Source organism: Cheilinus undulatus, linkage group 4, assembly GCF_018320785.1.
Source record: "Cheilinus undulatus linkage group 4, ASM1832078v1, whole genome shotgun sequence".
NCBI classification, from domain to species: Eukaryota; Metazoa; Chordata; class Actinopteri; order Labriformes; family Labridae; genus Cheilinus; species Cheilinus undulatus.
The window spans coordinates 49,813,126-49,833,460 of record NC_054868.1 but is presented as its reverse complement, the minus strand read 5'-3'; the positions used below and the strand labels follow the sequence as shown (position 1 = coordinate 49,833,460).

At 41.1% G+C, this 20,335-nt stretch overlaps 1 protein-coding gene across 3 annotated transcripts in view; it reads left to right on the top strand.

The window, feature by feature from the left end:
* Positions 1 to 20,335, top strand: part of mgat3b (beta-1,4-mannosyl-glycoprotein 4-beta-N-acetylglucosaminyltransferase b) — a 163,728-nt gene that overhangs the window by 48,114 nt on the left and 95,279 nt on the right. For 2 of the 3 annotated variants that reach the window (XM_041785722.1, XM_041785721.1), the window contains exon 2: positions 16,631 to 16,687. In XM_041785722.1, coding sequence (XP_041641656.1) covers positions 16,677 to 16,687 — 11 coding nt within the window. In that variant the 5' untranslated portion in view covers positions 16,631 to 16,676. Of the gene's footprint in view, positions 1 to 16,223; positions 16,266 to 16,630; positions 16,688 to 20,335 lie in introns of those variants that run through there. The other variant, XM_041785723.1, reaches the window with a different exon arrangement.

Below are 20,335 nucleotides of genomic sequence, written 5' to 3'. Positions count from 1 at the left end.
GAAAGCACACAATTTAAATGCATTTCTAAGAATAATATTAATCTTATGCATTTTTTAAAATATTATTTGAATAAGAAGTTCTGTTTCAAGAATAGTAGAACTTTGTGTAGCCTTACACAAAAAACACCAAAAACATTACAAATATTAAATCTGATTTTAAAAAATATCAGAATAAACATTGGGTATCTGTGCATCTGTGTGGGAATTGGTTGGAACTGAGAAAAAGAGGACCAACCCATCTCTATCTGCTTTTAGTTGATGCATATTGCAGCTATACTCTGCAGGAGCAGGGTGATGTATTGGCAGCAAGGAGCTGCAGAAAAACCTTTAAATGATGGAATAATTTTTAGCAAGAGTTATTGCACCTAAATCAGTGCATTTATAAGAGAAACACTCTGGTGGATGTCTCTTTTTTGTTTTTGCTGATGGTCAATGATGCACATTAAGTCAGAAATAAATATTAATGGTAGGCAAATGTGCTTGTGAGGCTGTAAAAGTACCTGGGTGGCACACGAGTGTAGTCTATTGCCGCGTTACATTTACCTCCTAAGTTGCATGTTGGAGCTGGGAGTTATATCACATTTGATTTGAAAGAGTGAAGCCATCGGCTCATTCTCAGCTAAAATACAGAGGTCATTTCTCTTTTCATCAACTTTTTTGGCAGTTTCCCAGATGTTTTGCATGTTTGTACCTCTCTCTTCTCAGGGTTGTCTCAGAGAATAGCCTCAGGATCAATACTGCATAGGCCAACCTGTATGTAACACTATGATAGCAGTAATAATGAGGATTAGTCTGCCATTTGTAGCCGATCTGTGTGGAGTTGTTTACTCAGTAAACACTACATTGTGTGTTTGCTCCTCTCTCTGTTTGGAGCGGCTTTTATATCATGTTTCAGCTTCATGTGGTTTCACCGTGACCTTGTCTGAACGCCAGCTGTCCTCCTGTAAAGATCATTATCAGAGCCATTCCTGACCCTCCCAGTTTGTCAAAGATCTCATAAAAGTATCGTACAGTTCTTAATGAACATGCTGGTCAACACCTGATGGACTCTGGTTAATGTGTCTGTGATATGCAGCATAGCAACAGCAGCATTGGCTGTATACTGAGAGATAAAGGTCTTATTATAGTCTACATAAAAACTGACCAACTAACACTGGAAAACAGATGAGCCATCACTGCTTACATGAGTATTACTGCTTATATATGTTCAAATGCTCTGAATCCTTTGGGACCTCCCCCCAACTCTTTGATACAGTAGAACCCAAATTATTTTTCTCAGCCAATCAGTGGAGATCAGTCAACCTCACAGGAAGTGACATCACACCATGCAACCAATCAGCAGTGACCCAGAACATCTCAAACTTCCCATTTTCTCCAGAACTTGAAAAATGTTGCTTTACGTTTCTTTTGGTCCCAAACAAGCAGCGCTAAAATCATAACTAATGGTTTGCTCATGACGTCTGTGGTTCAGGAGTGGCTCAGCCCTGTTCCCCATGCACCTTTTCCTACCATACCGTTCCCTTAAGGCCCGAACATACTCAAGCATACTCTGAGTGGAGTGGACTCTGCACGGAATGCCCGCAGTCATCAGAGCTTCCATAGTCAAGCGCACTGCCGCGTAGTAGTTTCCTTGCGCGTTGTTTACATTTTTCTGTCACGGCATCCTACACTGTCGAAGCCTGCTGGCTTTGCAAAGCCATAAAATTAAGAGACGGTGGTATGTACGGCCATTTAATGCCACAAGAGACGAGGAAGGGGAGTATGCCATGTTAGTGAAAGACATGCGGAGTATTGACGTTGAAAAACATTTTCAATACTTCCAAATGACACGTGAAAACTTTGATGATCTAGTTGGGCACCTAGCCCCACTCCTTCTTCACTCTGGGAGTCACCGCTTACCTATCAACGCTGCACAGAGGAACAAAATGCAGGTCCATTTAATGCGGGTTGATGTGAAAAATACATGCCGAGCAGTGTTTTGTGTGACACCAGTATGGGGAGTGGAGTCTGTGTGGTCGTAAAATTTGAGCTTTGCGCACACGGGCCTTTGAGTCTGCGCTGACCTCCGCGGAGTCTGTTCCGCGTACGTTCTGCCCGAGTATGTTTGGGCCTTTACAGTAAACTCACCATATGCTTTGATACAACTCTGAGAGACCTTTCAGCATTGACCTTCTGTGACTTACCCTCCTTGTGGAGATGTCATCCCATGGACTACTGTCAAGTCAGCAGTCTTCCCTGTGTTTTCAGTTGTGTGCACTGAACCAGAGTGAGATGGGACTTTTCCAAAATAGTGGATTTTTGATTTTCATGAGCTGTAAGCCATAATTGTCAAGATTAAATCACTTTGTACGAGAATAATCTTGAACACTGTATAAGGAAATACAACTGTCTGGAGGAAATCACAGGATAAAATAACTTTTTATATGATATTCTATTTTTTTTTCGATGCACCTGTATAACTGATGCCATGGACATGTGAATCAGTGTATCTGGCGTGATCATAATATAAAAAGTGGGCCTCTATGTCCCTTGGTATTGCAGAGTTAGGGGACCTTGCTCTACCTGTTATAGTGTGCATGGTAGATCAGTCTAAACTGCCTGGCACTGCATTTATTTCTTCGTATTCTTTCAGACGCAGGGTTACATGATGATATCTTTAACGCGTTGCACCGAGGTCTTACCTTTCATCTTGAAAAGAAATGAAGGCTTTAGCTTCTATAAACCCTTTTCAGGGTTGTAGTGACTGGATTTAGTATGAATTGATGCAGGGTGATGCTTTCAAAGGGTTAATGCCTCTTAAAAGCCCTCCACAGTCTGTCCCACTCACTCAAAAACCCACTGGGTCTCTAAGCGGGGTCTTGAGGAGGCCACAGTTGTGATGATGAAGTATGGATTTCTGTATCTGCGGGTCAATGTGAGTGAGTCTGGGCTTTATGTGGAGGTGGATGGAGAGCTCTCCAAACACTGCTGCTGCTGTTTAGCAAGGCCACGACCAACATTACCACCTTTTTCTCTCCTTTCCTCTACACCTCTCTCCCTCCTCTCCTGTTGTTTGTAGGGGTACTCCCCTTTTCTAAATAAGGCTGTCTCTCCCGACATGACCCCCCTCCTTACTCTCACACACTGCTTCTGTGTCGTGCCTTTGTCAGACAGCCAAGCCCAGTTTACCACCAGGCCAAAATAGAAGCCGTGTCCTTGAGGATCTCTCTCTCCTTCTCTGTCTCTCCCTCCTCTCAGCGCTCTGCTTTCCCTCTCACCCCTCTCTCTATCCCCTTCCTACCCCCCCGGCCACCTCAGTGTCACCTTACAGTGGTGTCCCTGCGATGTGGAGACCTCAGGAGACCCACCGAGCACAGAGAGAAAAATGGTTCTGACCTGTGCTCGACCCAGCATGTGTGTTTATCCAGGCTACAGTGCCGGGGCGTACCACTGCTTCTGCGTTTATGGGGGGGGTAGTCTGGAAATAAAGCAGAAGTCATGCCTGGGTCACAGATGAATATGCAGATATTTCTGTGTGTGGTTAGCCTGTGTGGAGGCCAGATGGCTTGTGTTTGTGTAGAGACAGGCAAAGAGTTGAAGAGGAGAAGACTAACATATTGAGGCACATTTTTAACCATTTCATTTGAGTTATGAAGGGTGAAAAAGCCTGTTGCTGCTCATACTGTCTTTCATGGGGAACAGCTGCTTCTTTTTATCTGTTGTTATTGCAAAATGGATATATAGTTTTACTTGGCGAATCTCAATACAAGGGTGCAACAAGCTTTATACCATAATAGAGGAGGCTGGGGTGGAGGAGGTGAAGCTTTGCCAGCAGCAGCAGCGTGGTGCATCAGCATTATTGTGTGAGAAATACATCAGATTTAAATACATCTCTGTGTTGAGAGAAAGAGCTGTGATAAGCTTTGGGAGCTGGGAGGCGATAATTGAGATCAGCTGGTTGTCAGCTGATCACGGCTGGGGGAATGACGTCCGTGCCCAGCATGCATCAATACTAAGCTTCATCAATAGTGGGCTTTTCCTCTTTAATTTTAAATGGAATGCTAATGACCAGAATGAAGTGCTGTGGTCTGTTGCGTGTAGTGCGCTACTTCATAGGCCAAAGTATTAGGGATGGTACTGATTTTAAAAATGATGACTTTAACAGAGGCTGCAGTCAAACCCTAATTTTTTTCATCATTTTTTTGTTTAATATTCCCACTATGTCAACATTTTGTCTTTACCTGACCATGAAAAGAGATGAGTTTTTTCAACAGGTCTCTTCTTCTGTTCAGTAAAACATCTCTTATTTGATTCAGCAAGTAAACTTAGAACAAAAAGTAAGGACATTTGTGTTTGGTAGATTATTTTTTGTTGTAACAATACTATACTGTTGGAAAGCCTGTTTATTACCCTTTTAAATGATGCCACATTTGTAAGGATCATGCATTTGTGGGATGAGCAGCAGAGCTGAGTATGTGGGTTGCGCCCATGACAAATGTGCCAGATCTTCTCTGCCAATGCCAAACAGCTGATTCTGCTATTGACTCTTGTTTGTTGTTGGTGGATTGGATGATTGAAGTTTGAAGAAACAAGACATATTGACAATTTAACAATTTATTCATTTAACAAACACGACCTCAGTAGCGTGTGGAAGCACCATACACAGCCACAACAGCCTGGTACCTCCACCTCATGCTGCTCACCAGCCTGGTCACACACTGCTGTGGGATGGCATCCCATTCTTCAACCAGCATTTGTCGCAAACTGTGTTGGTCACTCTGGCATGAACAGCACACCCAAGCTGATCCCACAAGTGGAGGACGCCCTCTTCGCAGCTTGTCTCTGACATTCCCCGTTATATGGAACTTGGCCTTCAGTTTGGAGATGGTACCAGGGTTCACCCCAAACAATGTCGCAGCTTGGTTTTGTGGAACACCAGCTTGAAGTTGCCCAGCCGACGGGCCCTATCCAGATCAGTCAAACATGGCATGCTGATTCTTGAAGCAGACATCTACAGACCACTGGAGCAGGGCCCATGCTCACAGGTGCTGCCCATCAGGCACCTGATGGGCAGCACCTGGGGGTACCAGAAGCTCAAAACAAGAGTCAATAGCAACAGCAAAATAAGCTGTTTGGCATTGGCAGAGAAGATTTGGCACATTTGTCATGGGCGCAACCCACATACTCAGCTCTGCTGCTCATCCCACAAATGCATGTTCCTTACAAATGTGGCACCATTTAAAAGGATAATAAACGGGCTTTCCAGCTGTATAAGATTTATCACCAAGAAGCATTGTTACAACAAAGAAATAATGTACCAAACCCAAATTTCCTTACTTTTTGTTACGAGGTTTAGATGCCAGCATTAAGTTTGATCCAACATATAAATATTGGCTTCTGATATCTTTTCGTATCACATTTGACCTATAGGGCTGATGTTCTCGATACAGATATCAAATCAATGCATGCTTTTCTTATCTAAAGATCTTTGTGTAAACTACATAATAACTGCTTTATCATGGTTTTAGTCAATATTTGCAAATCTAATTTTGGTATAGCAGACGAAGCCTTGTGTCCCCCCCTAAGATCTTTGGCGACCCCCCTGGGGGGTCCCGGACCCCAGGTTGGAAACCAATGCTGTAAAATCCACAGTGCATTGTAACACTTTCCTTTAGTGAAAACAGGGGAAACTGCATGTTTCAGAGCTTCATAAACAATACAGGCAGTATACTGACATAACCATATGGATGCTAATGTTAGCATCACAGCTAACTAGAGATGTTGCATGGAGAAAAATATCGGCAGTGAGGTTTGCTCTGCTCAAACTGGCTGCTGTTGAAAATGTGTTTAGGATGGCATAAAAGAAATTTAAAATTATGGACTTTTTTGACAGTTTGAGATGATTCAGAATTGTAGAAATTAATATGTGCAAGTCTAATGTGAATGGATTTCTTTTTCAGCAGCACTGCACACTAAGTTGAAGTTAGTTTGCTGTCATCTCTGCATCCTGGGACTTTATCATTTACAAAATTTTCAACATGTAAAAATATTACAGTAGGCCTACAAAATAGACTGTGAAAACTAGCTATTAATAATACAGCAGTATTAAGTACAGCCCTATAGAGTCCATAAAGAAAGTAGCGTGTGAATAGGGTCAGTGTGACTTTGCAGAAGTCACTAACCACAGTGAAAGTGTTTTTTCTGAGTGTTACTCATAAAAAGCCCTCTCCACTTGTGACACCCTTGTGTTTTACAGCCTCCTGCAAGCCTGCAGTGTATCCTCAAATGACTCCGAGAACGGCTCTAAAATAGCCGACCATGCCTGCTCCATTTTCCCTGAGCAGAGAAATGAAGACGCTCTGTTTTTAACTTGTCAAACTCAACGACGTGCGAAGAACAACAGGGCTCTTTCTAGAAAGCAGATGGCGTCAAAGCTGTAGGGAGACAAGGTTTCTGAGGGAGATTCTTGTTGTTTTAGCGGCATGAAGCCTTTCGTAGTTTGTTCTTTAGGTGCTTGAGATATAAGAGAGGAGTGATCAGTGGAGGCCAAGGTGAAAGCTGCAGACTGCAGAGGAGGATGGGGGTGATTATGAGTCATTTTAAATGACAACAAAGGCGGCTCATCACTTTGTGGAGAATGACTCTGACGCAGTCACGGCGCTACTTTCCTTCTCTGTTTTTGAATGAAGCCTACATCAGTCTGAGAAGTCTGCTGCCGGTGATGCGAGGGAGGTGAGACGTGCAGAGAGGGACGAGAGACGGCTGTTTGTGTTTGGATGGATGGAGAGATGAAGAGAGAGAAAGAGGAAAGACATTTTCATCAGGATTATCCTGCAGCACAGAATCTCATCTGGGAAAGTGGCCCAGTGCTTACTGAACACACACAAACACAATTGCAAAAACCACACGCGTAAATACACACAGCCTCCGGAGGGTGCAGAAACTGTAAAAGCTGTGCTTCACCTCTGTTTGCCCAGGAAAGCCCCTCTTTACGCCGCGCTCCCAGTGCTGCTGCTGCATCCTCATATATAATTCTGTGCATTTGTATGTGATGATGAGTGTGTGTGGTCCATCCGTCTGTTGTGTTGTTGAATCTCAGTAGAGATCCTCCCACCTGATTACAATGTTTGTATACCCTGCTTCCCTCAAAACTCCTGCCCAGCGGCCAGCAGGCTGCAGCCAGGAGAGTCTCCATAGACTTCAGGGAGGTGCTTTGAATTTTAAGGCTTTTATTTCCTCCAGGAGACTTATTTTCAGAATTTTATGGCCATATGAGGGCCAAAGACTAACACAGTGCCAGTGGACAGAGGCAGAATTGTGGGAAGCTTAAAAATAATTGGAGAAATCAGATTCTTGATCAGACAATAACTCTTAAAATTGATTCTCAGTTTGGTTAAATCACCAAACGCTTATGAACACCAGCTGTGCCAGTCTGAGGATTTACATCTCGTATCTGTTCATTCCAAAAGGACATTGAGTACTTTCAGGATCTGGACTCTTGGTACGATACAAAACATCATTAAAAATGTTCCCTTTGGCTTTGGGACATTGTGACCAGCATGTTTCCCTGTCAGCGGATGTTTTCATCTGATTTGCCTTTAACTGGACGATGTGCAGGAGAGCTGACAGTAAATGATGAACTACAGGCTCCAGTACCAGGCTCAATTTTAACCTCTTATAGTGTGTTTCCACCAAGCAGTCTGGTTTGGTTCAGTACAATTCGGTATGGTTCAGTATGATAAAACCTGGTCTTACTTGCTTTTCAACCACCAACCATACCCTTAAGTGGTAGGCAGGCAAGTAAGCAAAGTATGGAGTTAGCCCCGTTTTGGAGCTTTAACAGCCTACACTCCAAGACCCCAATATTTTGGAGTGTTTCTGTGGGAATTTGTGCCCATTCATCCTGTAGAGCAGTGGTTCTCAACCTTTTAAGCTTGCGACCCCCAAAATAAAGGTGCCAGAGACCGTGACCCCCACTGCATAATGAAGAATAGTCATATACAGACAAGGCTGAACGGGGGGATAAATGGGAGAGCTTTCTGGGGCCCAGCCAAACTGGGGGCCCATGGAGGTCAGCAGAATCATGGTTCATTGTAAAATTAAGCTGTGATAACCATATTTTATGTTTATCCTGAATTATAATCATTCTTACCAAGTAAACAAATATCCTTTTTATTTCTTTTGTGCTGTAGTAGACAGCCCCCTTAAATAAGGAAACCCTTTTTCTTAAAAAAAAAAGAATGAAAATGGGTTAAAGATGGCTAAAATGGGTTAAAAATTGCAAAAATTATTGGAAAAGGTGGTGAAATGGGGTTTTGAAAGTGGCCAAAAGGAGTTACATGTGGCAAAAGGGTGGAAAAAATGGTGAAGTTAATAAAAATTTGTCTTAACTGGAACAAAAGTGTTGACAATAAATTCTGCAATATGGTAAAAATGGGCGTAAAAAGTGATTAATAGAGGCAATATTTGATCCCCAGAGGCAATACTAGATGGAAAGTGGCGAGAATTGGTTTAGAAGTGGCAAAAACAGGCAGGAAAAAAGTAATGGAAAAAAGAAAAGGGTTCCAAAAATGGGTTGAAAGTGGCAAAAATGGTTGAAAAAATGGTGAAATGAATGAAAAATTGGTTTAAACTGGCAAAAATTGGCATAACAAATAGTGAATTGTGGTTAAACTCGCAAAAATGTGCATAAAAAACAGTAAAAATGGTTAGTAGAGGTAATAATATGTCGAAAGAAATAATAGGCAGAAAGTGGCAATAATAAGTGTAGAAGTGGCAAAAACAGGCAGAAAACAGTGGTGGAAATGGTTCAGAATGGACCAAAATGGCTATTTAGTGGCAAAAATGAGTGAAAAGATTAGGTGAGGTTGAAAGAAGTTGATTTAAAGTGGAAAAAGTGTAAAACTGGCAAAAATTAGCACAACAAATGGTGAAATGTGGTTAAAATGGGCGTTATAAGCAGTAAAACGTGGTTAATAGAGGCAATAATGGGTCAACTGAGTCAACAAAAGGCAAAAAGTAGCAACAATAAGTTTTGAAGTGGCAAAAATGGTGGAAATGGTTCAAAATGGCTTTTAAGTGGCAAAAAATGTTTGAAAAGATTTGATGAAATGATTGAAAAATTGGTTTAAACTGGCAATAATGGGAACAACAAATATTTAAAAAGTAGTTATAACAGGCAAAAATGGGTGTTAAAAGAGGTAGAAGCGGTAATAATGGGTCAACAGAAGCAATAATAGGCAGGAAGTGGCAACAGTTAGTTTAGAAGTGGCAAAAACAGGCAAAAAAAAAAAAAGTGGTGGAAATTGTTAAAAATGGACCAAAATGGCTTCTAATTGGTAAAATTGTGTTAAAATTTGTAAAATCTGTGGAAAAAAATCATGAAAATTGGGTAAACTTTGGCAAATTGTTTTAAAGTGGACTTTTTTTATTAAAAAAAATATTCGATATTTAGATAAAGTACTGATGGTAGACGACAAGGCCTGGCTCGCCATCTTGGCTCCAGCTAATCCCAAAAGTGCTTGATGGGGTTGAGGTCAGGGCTCTGTGCCGGCCAGTCAAGTTCCCTCACACCGAACCCGTCTGAACCCTGTCCTTATAGCCTCTGTTTTGTGTGCTGGAATTGTGTTGAAGTGGAAAAGAGACTTCCCAGAACTGTTGCCACAAAGTTGGAGGCATAGCATCATCCAAAATGTCTAGCATTTGTGGAGAATTCTGTTTAGTACCGTCACATCTCCCAACAACCACAATTCACTTAGACCAGCTTGTCAAATCTAAACATTTTCCGTCTAGTTTGCGCCAGGTTCTGTCCCATTGAAGTGAAGGACTTGCTGCTTTTCTTTGCCATCAGTAACACTGAATGAATACTGGTTGAAGAGAAACACTGTTAAAGTGTTTCTCTGGACTCTCAGAAACCATACGGAGCCCTTTCAAGTTTAGTTGACTTTTCTTGTGCCTAAATATTTAACCATTTATTTTAAGAGTGATCAGTTATCTCTGATAAATGCATCATAGTCTTCAGAAATGCCTTCCTCCTTCTAAATGCACCAATACTGTTTACCAAACTGCAAAGATGTTTGCGCACAGCTGCCACTGTATTTATAGCACCCATATTGTTCATACTTGATCACACATGCTGCTTTCCTTCATAATCATGTTTATATGACTTCAGGTAATCATTACCTTGGGTTGTAATGTGCTCTCCTATAGAGCTGTGTCTAAATATGTCCAGACAGCACTGATATTTAAATGGTTGCATGAATTCCCATGCATAAAAAGATATTTTAAGACCTTTGAGAGTACAATTTCACACTTTTACATCCTTGAAATTGACATGACATGAACAGTAAAGCAGCACTGACACAGTCTGTAACCTTGCTGAAGCAGTCCCAGACAGTTAGTCGTAGCTTTAGCTGCTAAAGATAGAGAGAGGCTGGCCTTTAGGTGGCTTGTTTTCCTGATGGGGCCCACATTACCTCAGAAGAAATGTTTGTGGAGCCATTAGTATATTCTAAGACACCTTTTATAGACCGCTGATGCAATGTAAGATATCAGGCAGGGTGTAAACTTCAAATATAGAAAGGATTGTTACGTAAGTTTGGATGGTAGGGATGTGCATTTGAAGGAAATTAGCATTTGGAAGCCTCACTAACAATTACTTGAAGAAAATCTTAATATCCTGCAGATGGACTAGGAGTTTTTGAGTGGCGATGGGTTTGCTGGTATATGGGCATGCAGACTAAAGCTAGAGTTTTTCAGTCCTTGGTCCTCCTGGTCTTGCAATACTCAGAGGCCTAGATGTTGAATAAGTGGCGCCGGCTAGACTTCTCTTTAGCAGGTTTATAAGTATCATTGGCAAGACTGTATATCTAATGCAGACATGCTCAGGAGAGCGGGGATGCTAAAGATCAGCTGCTTGATACGGGAACAGCAGCTGCGCTTTTATGGGCACCTGGCGTGCTTTCCTGGGCCTGATCCAGCCCACCACATACTGGGTGCCCAGGACCCGGTGGGCTGGTCGAGACGCCAGGAGGGATGGCATGCATGATGGAGGGGGGCAGCTGGGAGAATACCTGGAGAGAGGCTGAAGCAGTGAACTGCTGAACTTGCGGTGGACTACTTGCTGTAGTTGATGAAACCACAAATTCTGCTTTCTACCAGAAATTCCTGTAGGAAAATGTCTAGGCATCAGTCCATGACCTTAAAGTCCCTGTAAAGTGATTAAAAAATTTGTTGTATGATAGGCCACTGTGTTATGAACCACCAGGTCAAGTATAAGTCTTGAAAAACATCTCTAAGTTTATGAAATTAACCTTTGAAATCAGAAAACATGAGGTAGTAAAATCTGCATTAGGATGGTGTGGGCATGTCTGTTTAATAAGCTGGAGCCACGCCCACTCATGAGAAAAAAAAAATCCTCTTAAATTAAAAAAAAAAATGCCTCTGGTAAGAGCGCAGCTGCTTAGCTCTGTGCCAGAGCAGAGATATAGAAGTTTGGAATTTAGTTTACTGTTTTCTGGCACAAATCTCTCTGTTATAATACATCTAATGAACCACAGTCCACAGTGGCTGAAGATTTGGGAAATTTACCTTTCAATGAACAAAAACACAGCATGTAGCTGGCTGTTAGCTTTCAATGAAGGCAGTGACATCAGCAAATAGACAGTACTTAGATGAACTGCATAGTGATTTTAAAATTGTGGCACTATGGGGGTTGGGTTCCTATATTTAGCCTGCTCAGATAAAACTGAGCCTCTATGTTTGCACGTGTTTGCAGCAACCTTATTCCAACATATCCAGTGTGTTAAGACACAAAGTTTGGATTTCATTTTACAGGGACTGTAAGTTTAGGCCCACTTAGATTACATTGCAGGACGATGATCTGAAACACACCACTAATCCACCTCTGAATGGCTTAAAATAAACAAAATGAAGGTTTTGGAGTAGCATTGTCAAAGTCTGGAGTTAAATATGATTGAGATGCTGCTGCATGACTTTAAACAGGCTGGAATTAAAACCATTCTGCAAAGGAGAGAGGGCCAAATTCCTCCGAAGCGATTTGAAAGACTCATTGCCAGTTATCACGAATGCTTGCTTGCAGTTGTTGCTTCCAAGGCCTCGTTTACACGACAACGTTTTGCTTCGTTTTCCGTTTTCGTTTCCAAAAAGTTCCACATTCAGACGGCAACGTTTTCAAAACGATCTCCGTTCACACAAGACTGCGAGAAACACCAAAAACGATGTAGTATACATGCCAGGCCAGTAGATGGCGGCGTGATTTTCGTGCCTGCACCAGATTCTGACTTGACCCATACGCCCTTCGACAGCATATGGGTCGAGTCAGAATCTGGTGCAGGCACTAAATACGTCTCCGCTAATCCAAGTGATGGTGAAGTAAATCAACACTTTGTTGGAGAAGTACAGTTAAATTCTAAAGAGTTAGGAGCACGAAGAGTACACTGGTGTCAGCTATCTTTGTTTTGTTTTGGGCTTCCCATCCGCACATGCGCTATAAGCCTACTCATGCATGGATATTTACTGCAGCCACAGTGCTGTCTCTGTTTTCAGAAAGTGACGGTTTCCCTGTTTACACGGAGACAGAGACGGTGGAGTTTTGAAAAACTTCCACTCTGGAGCCCGTTTTGGAAAAGTTCAGTTTTCAGGCACCAAAATGCTGTTGTCGTGTAAACGGACAGCCAAAACGCTACAAAACTTTTGCGTTTTCACTCAAAAATGTTGTCGTGTAAATGGGGCACAAGGGTGGCACAATCAGGGGGCAATTATTTTTTCACATATTGCCGGGTAGGTTTGAAAGGCTTTTCCCCTTAATAAACATTTCAAATCAGGATAAAAAATGTCTGGCTAATGTTGTTTGTTTTGACTTTCTCTGCATGCAGACTGACATTAGAATGTATTTCTTTGTGTTATTTTGGCTCTTTATAAATGAAAACTTGTCTGAAATGAATGATCAGTGTGAAGACGGAGCTGTCATGAAGGCTGAGTAAAGCTGAAACCGTCTGTCGTTGGGATTCACACTCTCTCCCACACGTTAATGCTCTTATTTCCATTGACCTACAGCTCCAGGATACAAGTTTAATCTTATATTCTTTCATCAGGGGAACTACAACCATCCAGCTGTAAAGATTAAAACACACAGAAACAGCTTTGGTTTCCTGACAGCTGATGCAACCAGTCGTCAGGGTCGACGTGACGCTCCGCTGGAGACGACTCGGTCGACATTGAGATGAATCAGAGCAGTTTAGAGTGTTTTTGTTCAGGCTGTGTTTCAGCATCACATTCAGCTGTCTTTAGTGGAAAACGCTGGGAGTTTACGGGGTGACTTGTTGACACATTAGCACGTCTGCCGAGAGGCATGATGGGTAAAGGGGCAAATATCAGTGACATTGAATTGGACTTTTCTCTGTTTTAATCTGCAGTAATGTGATGAAATGTTACATCAGTGCAAGCTGCTCTATGATTACAGCAAATCTTTCTTAGGTGGATAAAAGTAGTCTCTTCATATTAAGATAAAGCTTACCAGAGAGTTTGATTTATCACCTGATGTGTAAAGATTTTGCCGGAAACCACAAATTGATTTTGTGATATTTTGCTTGTGAAAGTCTAATTAAAGCCCACCCTCCTGTTTGTTGTAATCACCTGAGGCTTGGTTTGATTTACTCTGGAAGCCATAAATAAAGGAGCCATCTTTGAGGGTGAGAGAGAGAATAAATGATGCATTTTAATTAGAGCAGTGGGATGTGGGAATATTCATCATATCACACCTCCTCATTGGCATTCATCCTCTCCCTGACATAGATGCATCACATTCTTTGTGCGCCTGTGTTTGTGTCTCCGTCACATGCTTTTTCCTAAATGAATCGCACACACCCACACAATCAGATTAGATTTGGAACAGCTGGGTTTGCCTGGTGCTTCAACACATTGTCTCATAAGATCAGAGGTGGAGTTCTCTCCATCAGTAAGATTAGAGCCTCTACTGCTCCAATAAAACACCAAAGCAGCACAGAGGAGTGTCTGTGAACTTTGACCTTTGCTGGAGTATCAACAGTAGCATCTCACATTAATATTTTAAAGATACTGAATCAAAATAAGGCTTGACAGTTGATAGTTTCTTTTATACTGGGCACCTGAACACCCATGAAGGAAACAATTAAACTGTAATTTGCATCTGCTGCTCCCACTGAAACGGCTCTCACTTTAATTTAAGTGAGGAGCAGAAGGAGCCACAGCATGTTCAGATGGTTATGGTTGTGGGTACTGAACTCAGACTGAGAGAACAATTGCCCAAAAAAACTAAAGGTACTCTAACCTGATTATTAGCGCAGATATTTGGCATTTTAAAGATTTTGTTCTACTGATCATGGATAAAATTAATAATTGAATGAAAAGTCAGCTACTTTGGCTCTTCTTCATGTGTTTCTTCCCATCATTCACTTACACTCTCATCTAATGTCCCACCCTCGCTGCTAGTTTGGCCTTGTCTCCAGGTGAATCACCAAGGGTGAAAAGGTCAAAAGGTCTAGAAAGAGCTGTTGAGCTTGACCTTTGGCTGCCAAGGGACAGACCTGCTTGTTGACTAGGGGTGTAGCGATTCATCAAGTTATATTGATACATTAATTGGTTGATTAATGATCCAATCAGATCAATGAAAAGTCAAAACATCGATCTAAATCGATGCTTCAAGCTGCGCTTTTATTTTGAAATTCCCCCCACATGCCTGTTGACAGTTTCTGCCCCAGGCAGCATCCTCAACAAGCTAGCTGCAAGCTAGCTAACTAGGGGCAGTGGCTTAAAGTTTTGCAGCTGAGGGAAAGAGGATTTCCTCTACTGGGTGACATATTTCAGACAGACGCTACTGCAGGACGGGTCTTCCCTAGTTTGCCGACTATGCTTACATTTTTATTCATATACAACCGCGCTCTGAGATCATTCATGGATAAAAAAAACTACTCAACTCGTTATGGCTGAGGTAGCGCGAGCGTTGTCTGGTGCAGCAGACTCCCGATAAAAGCCTGCTTCTGCATGTCTCCTTTGATACACTGATTTTATTTTGCCGTCTCAAGTTAGATTTATAATGTAAATATAAGTTAACGTGGTTCAAGCTGGACAGCTGTTCTCTGTATACCCCCCACACCCTCGCTCACAGGAGTGTCTTTTGAAATTAAACTTTGCTCTTGTCTAACCCCCACATTTATTAAAATCAAGATTGCAATATATGAAAATTCATCACTATAACATCATATGCCACATATTTAACTTAATTTAAATCTCATAATGTACAAACAAACTACAAATGCATTATCTGCCACATTAACAGGCTCTGTGTGAGGTATGAAGGACTGATAATATAGAGAAGAAATATCTGTTGTAGTCCACATGTATGTATGTAAATAAGCTCATGAAAAAATTATAAGATGCCAGGACAACACAGGACAAAACAGGACAACATTTTTGATTATTATTATGAAGGATTGCAGAAAAAGTCTATTGAAGCTTTAGAGTGATCTGATGAAATAAAAATGCTTGGTAATGAAAATATTTGCTGTTTTAAATCAACATGTTTTAACACAAATGTTCCTAATTTAATGGTAATCAGGGGTCTTAGTTTAAAGAACAAGACATTTACAACATTAAAAAGTCTTCCTGTTGTGAAATGCAGGTCGTTGTTCTTTGTGTTAAAGATTTTTTTATTAAATACAGAGACCTGTCAGAAATTTCATTGCCGAAATATTTTTGATTTCTTTAATTGTGGGAAATTTGTGTATAAAATCACCTGAAATTGATTGCAGGCCGCAATATCAAATCAAATCTAAATCGTAACGTGGCATATTTTGTGATATCGGAAATGACGTATCGTTGTCCAAAATCTCGATATCATATTGTATCAGGATGAAACTGGAGATTTACACCCCTAGTGTCGAGCTTGACTCTGGCATTTCTATACTTTTAAATTTTTTAATGAACAGACAATTTATTTTGATGTCATTATTATGTTCATGTTAACATTGCACCTCTGGCTCTTAATTAAAGTGTCTGTGTGACATTTGACCTGTGCAGATCTGTCCTAAATCTGACTTTGTTTTTATTTCTTTACAGAAAAAAAGAAATATCATGTAGCTGAAAAATATTGAGATATGATTTTTGGTCCATTTCAGTCAGCCCTGCCTCAGACGCACACATCCCTCAGCAGTCGTTGTAATGAGCTCAAACAGATGGTACCCAGATGAGATTCTATTGGATAAGAACAGGACAGGAAACAAGATTAGGTGGGCAGAGAATACAACCAACAGTAAAAGAGCATACCACTGCTGTCCAAACCTTAAAGTTTGATTTTTACATCCTACATCATCAAGTTAAAACCAGATTTTATCTTTGTACAGGAAGGAAACAACAAGATATGCCCAGTTTTAGTGATATAATGAACTTAGTATCAAACATAAAGACACACACACACAAAAAAAAAAATCAGTCACTTTTTAAGAAGTCTTGTAACATTTGTAACCCATATGCATTTGTTATAAAAATGGCCTGTCATTAAAAACACCACAGGATATATTTTTTTAACTTCTCTTTGTTAAAATGATGATTCACCACAATAACACTCGACTCTTTTTTCTCCTTCCATTTTCAGATAGACTTGTTTGTCCGCCGTCTGCTGTCTCCCTGAATCCACGTGAATGCTGCAAAAGTAAGACACTCAATTCATTCCTTATATTAGCATTAACTATCTGACTGTAATGATACCAGTGATTCCTGCAGGACAGCTCTACCTTTAAAGTTCTTTGGTATTCAGTATATCAGGAAAATAAAAATTGATCATTTGGAGCACATGTTCAACATTTTTAGTGAACACTAGGTTGGACACAACTTGCCTAAGGCTGTGATTCTCGATCTGGTCTATCCTCAGGACCCACCAGCACCTCTTAATGAGAAATTGTGACCAAAATTTGTGAAACATTTCAACCACTTGTTTTTTTTTTTTTTTATGAAAAATGTTGCAGTCGGACCTCAGATGTAACAAAATAAACAATGAATTTCCTGCATAGATTTATATTTATTCCATATCTGTGGATAATGTGTACATTTTCGTTGTTTATTTAAAATCCAAATAAGATAACATGAGAGAATCTGCGTTATTATGTCAAGAGAACAAGATAGAGATTTGTGAAAACAACCATAATGTACTTATTACTGTGAAATGTGGGCAGTGGGTCCCAAAGTGGGCCTAGGCCCCCCTAGAAGGGTGCGGCAAGGCCAGGCTAAGCAGCACCAGCTGATGACCTCAGCCCTGTAGAAGAGGAGTTCATTGAAGTCTCCTCAGGTTCAATGATATTATTATATTCAAGTCCAAGGAGTGATAGTAGAGAGACTTTGCCACACTTTTTCCTTTTGCAACATCCTACTTGTGTAAAGATGTGGCAAAAAGCAGATGCATTTAATTGCAAAATCAGATCATAGCTGGGCATTGAAAATGAGTTACAGTCTCACAGCTGCACCCAAGATGCAATAAGATCTGTAGCACCAAATAAGCCCACAGTCACTGAAATTATTGCAGGACTGGGTGTATAAATCTTAAAGATGTTCATTAAGTTTTTATTTTCAGGGAATTGTTCATCTTTAGAGGGTCAGATTTCAGGGGGCAGAAAAAGTTTGGAAAACACTGGCTTAGAGCCTCCAGTTATCATAGACTCTTTTTCAGTTTTAATGACCAACTGAAAACAGTTCTCTGCAGTGGCGTGCACAGACTTTTTCAAGAGCAGGGGCAAAAAGAAGAAAAAAGGGCACATACAACGCATTCTTGCCACTGAAGAGGGCACTAAGTTTTGCGTGTTTTTTAGAGGGCACTTTAGACATGTTTATATGTTAACTAGCTTCCTGTATTCTAGTGCATTTTAACACCATATTAGCACCAGATAATCCAAACTGGTTCTGTGAGATATAGTTCTGGCTCAATATAGATCAAAAAAGGGCCCAACATAAAAGTCATTGCAACAGTAATGTTTCATAGTATTTCTTGGTCCTAATGGTCTTCTGGAGATTAGTGTGTTTTCTTCACCCAAGAGCAGTTGTGTTTTGCCGGTTGGGAGGACACTTAAGCATGCATTTTTACCACCCAAGAGGGCAGTTTATCATGTTTTAACCAGCCAAGAGGGCAATGAAGTGTTTTTCTTTCACCCAAGAGGGCAGTTTAGTGTGTTTTGCCAATGAGGAGGGTACTAAAACGCACCTTTTTGAGACCCAAGTGGGCAGTTTATCATGTTTTAACCAACCAAGGGGGCAGTTTAGTGTGTTTTGCCATACAGGAGGGCACTTTAGCGTGTGTTTTGGCTCCCAAGAGGGCACTTTAGCGTGTGTTTTGGCTCCCAAGAGGGCACTTTAGCACGTGTTTTGGCTCTCGAGGGCAGTTAAGAGTGCGTTTTGCCTCCCAAGAGGGCACTTTAACATGCATTTTGGCTCCCAAGAAGGCATTTTAGCGCACGTTTTTCAACAATTGGGCCATGAGGGGGCCCACGAAAAACTGACTGAAAAAACATTTCAGTCATAAATAAAGTCTGTTAGGCAAAGCAAGTAGCTTTCTTGGCACCTCTGCAGTCAGTAACCTTACAGTTTGGTCTCTGGACTTTGCTGCTTTCTTCTTCTTTGGAAATATAAAATGAATATCAAATATCTACATCTCAAGTCTTTGCACAGTCTCGACCTGGTTTTGCTAGTTAACCTTTTATTAGCTCTCAAATATCACCTCTCTCTTGTTGAGGGTTTTGACTTTTCCTGTGCTGTCATCTTAACAATAAAGAGTCATATAAGCGTAACTGCTTCCTGCCCCCCCTCGCCTCACGGCTCCACACTGACCACGCTCTGTTCCTGCTGGCTGTTTCGCTCTGCTGCCACTGCATTGTTGGCTAAAGGTTGCGTAAGCAGACACCTCTGTAGATCTCTGCAAGACAATGCAGAGCTGAAAGGTGCGACTGAGCCGTGTCCATTCACCCTCTGTGATGAAAGGTCAAGTGAGAGCTCAGGTGTGCTTGAGACTTGGTGTGTGCGTGGAGCATCGGGGTCATACACGCCACATACGTGAGCTAGTTCACAGTGAACAGCTGTGTGAGATTACAGGTGGGTCATACACGCCTTTACTTTTATTGTTGGTGACCTGTATATTCTGATGGATCAGTTTCAACTTTAACAATGTGTAAGATCATGTTATATACATGTTTAAACAAAGATCAGGCTGCAGGCCATGGACGTCTTACTTCACTGAGGAGTATTTCAGTCTCTGAATAAGATTATGTCATGTAGCACACGTCATCTGACACGTTCTCTTTGTGATTGTAAATATATGTCAGTGGTTCAAGCCTGTGGCAGAAATCTGGACCGTAGAAAGAAGGTCAGGGAACGTAGGCACATTAAAACATGCAGGTCAGGCTGAAACAGCCCCTTTAATTTACTCATTTACAAGCCTCTATCCCCATATTTAAAACAATTTTCAAACAAAAATCTATCTACTGTGACAGGCAAGGGAATTATTCAGAAATACTGAAAGAAAAAAATCACTTTAATTCAGGTGGATTTTTACCAACTGTGATTTTTAACCCAGACACCTGACAAACTGGAACATGAATTTTAGCACCAAAGACTTCAATGACTTACCTTACACCGCTTCATTCAGGTCTTCCAGTCATCAGAGCAGAGCTTTAGGTCTACTTCAGATGGTCGTCTTAGAACTTCTGTCGTTCTTTTCTTAACGTTGAGCACAGGTTCTATATATTAGGAAAACGTCACACAGTGCTAGATCAGGTGAATAGGGAGGGTGATCAAGCGCTGTGATTTGTTTTGGGCCAGAAATGTCTTTACTGAGAGCTCAGTGTGAGCTGGAGCGTTGTTTTCATGAAGAATAAAACCATTTTCCCACAATTCAATGTTGACCGGAACCCACGCCTCCAAAATGATCCCCTTAATGTCAAAGAAAACAACCAACATGGCCTTGAATTTGGACTTGCTTTGTGGTGCTTTCTTCATCTTTGATGACAATGGTGTTTTCATGCATTGACTGTCGTTTTCTCTCAGGATCATACTGGAAGATCCAAGATTCATCTCATGCAATCACTCCTTCTGAAACATGTGGGTTTCCTTTACTTTGCTCCAAAACATCTCCATTTTTTCTCTTCATTAGGAGTCAGAAGTTTTGGGACAACTTTGGCACTCACTTTTGTCACTTTCAAATTTTCATGCAAAATTTGCTGAACAATCTCTTCATCAATGGAGAGCATTTCTGCTATCATTCTAACACTTAGTTGTCGATCATTTTGAACAATTTGTCCAGTTTGTTGAATGTTTTCAG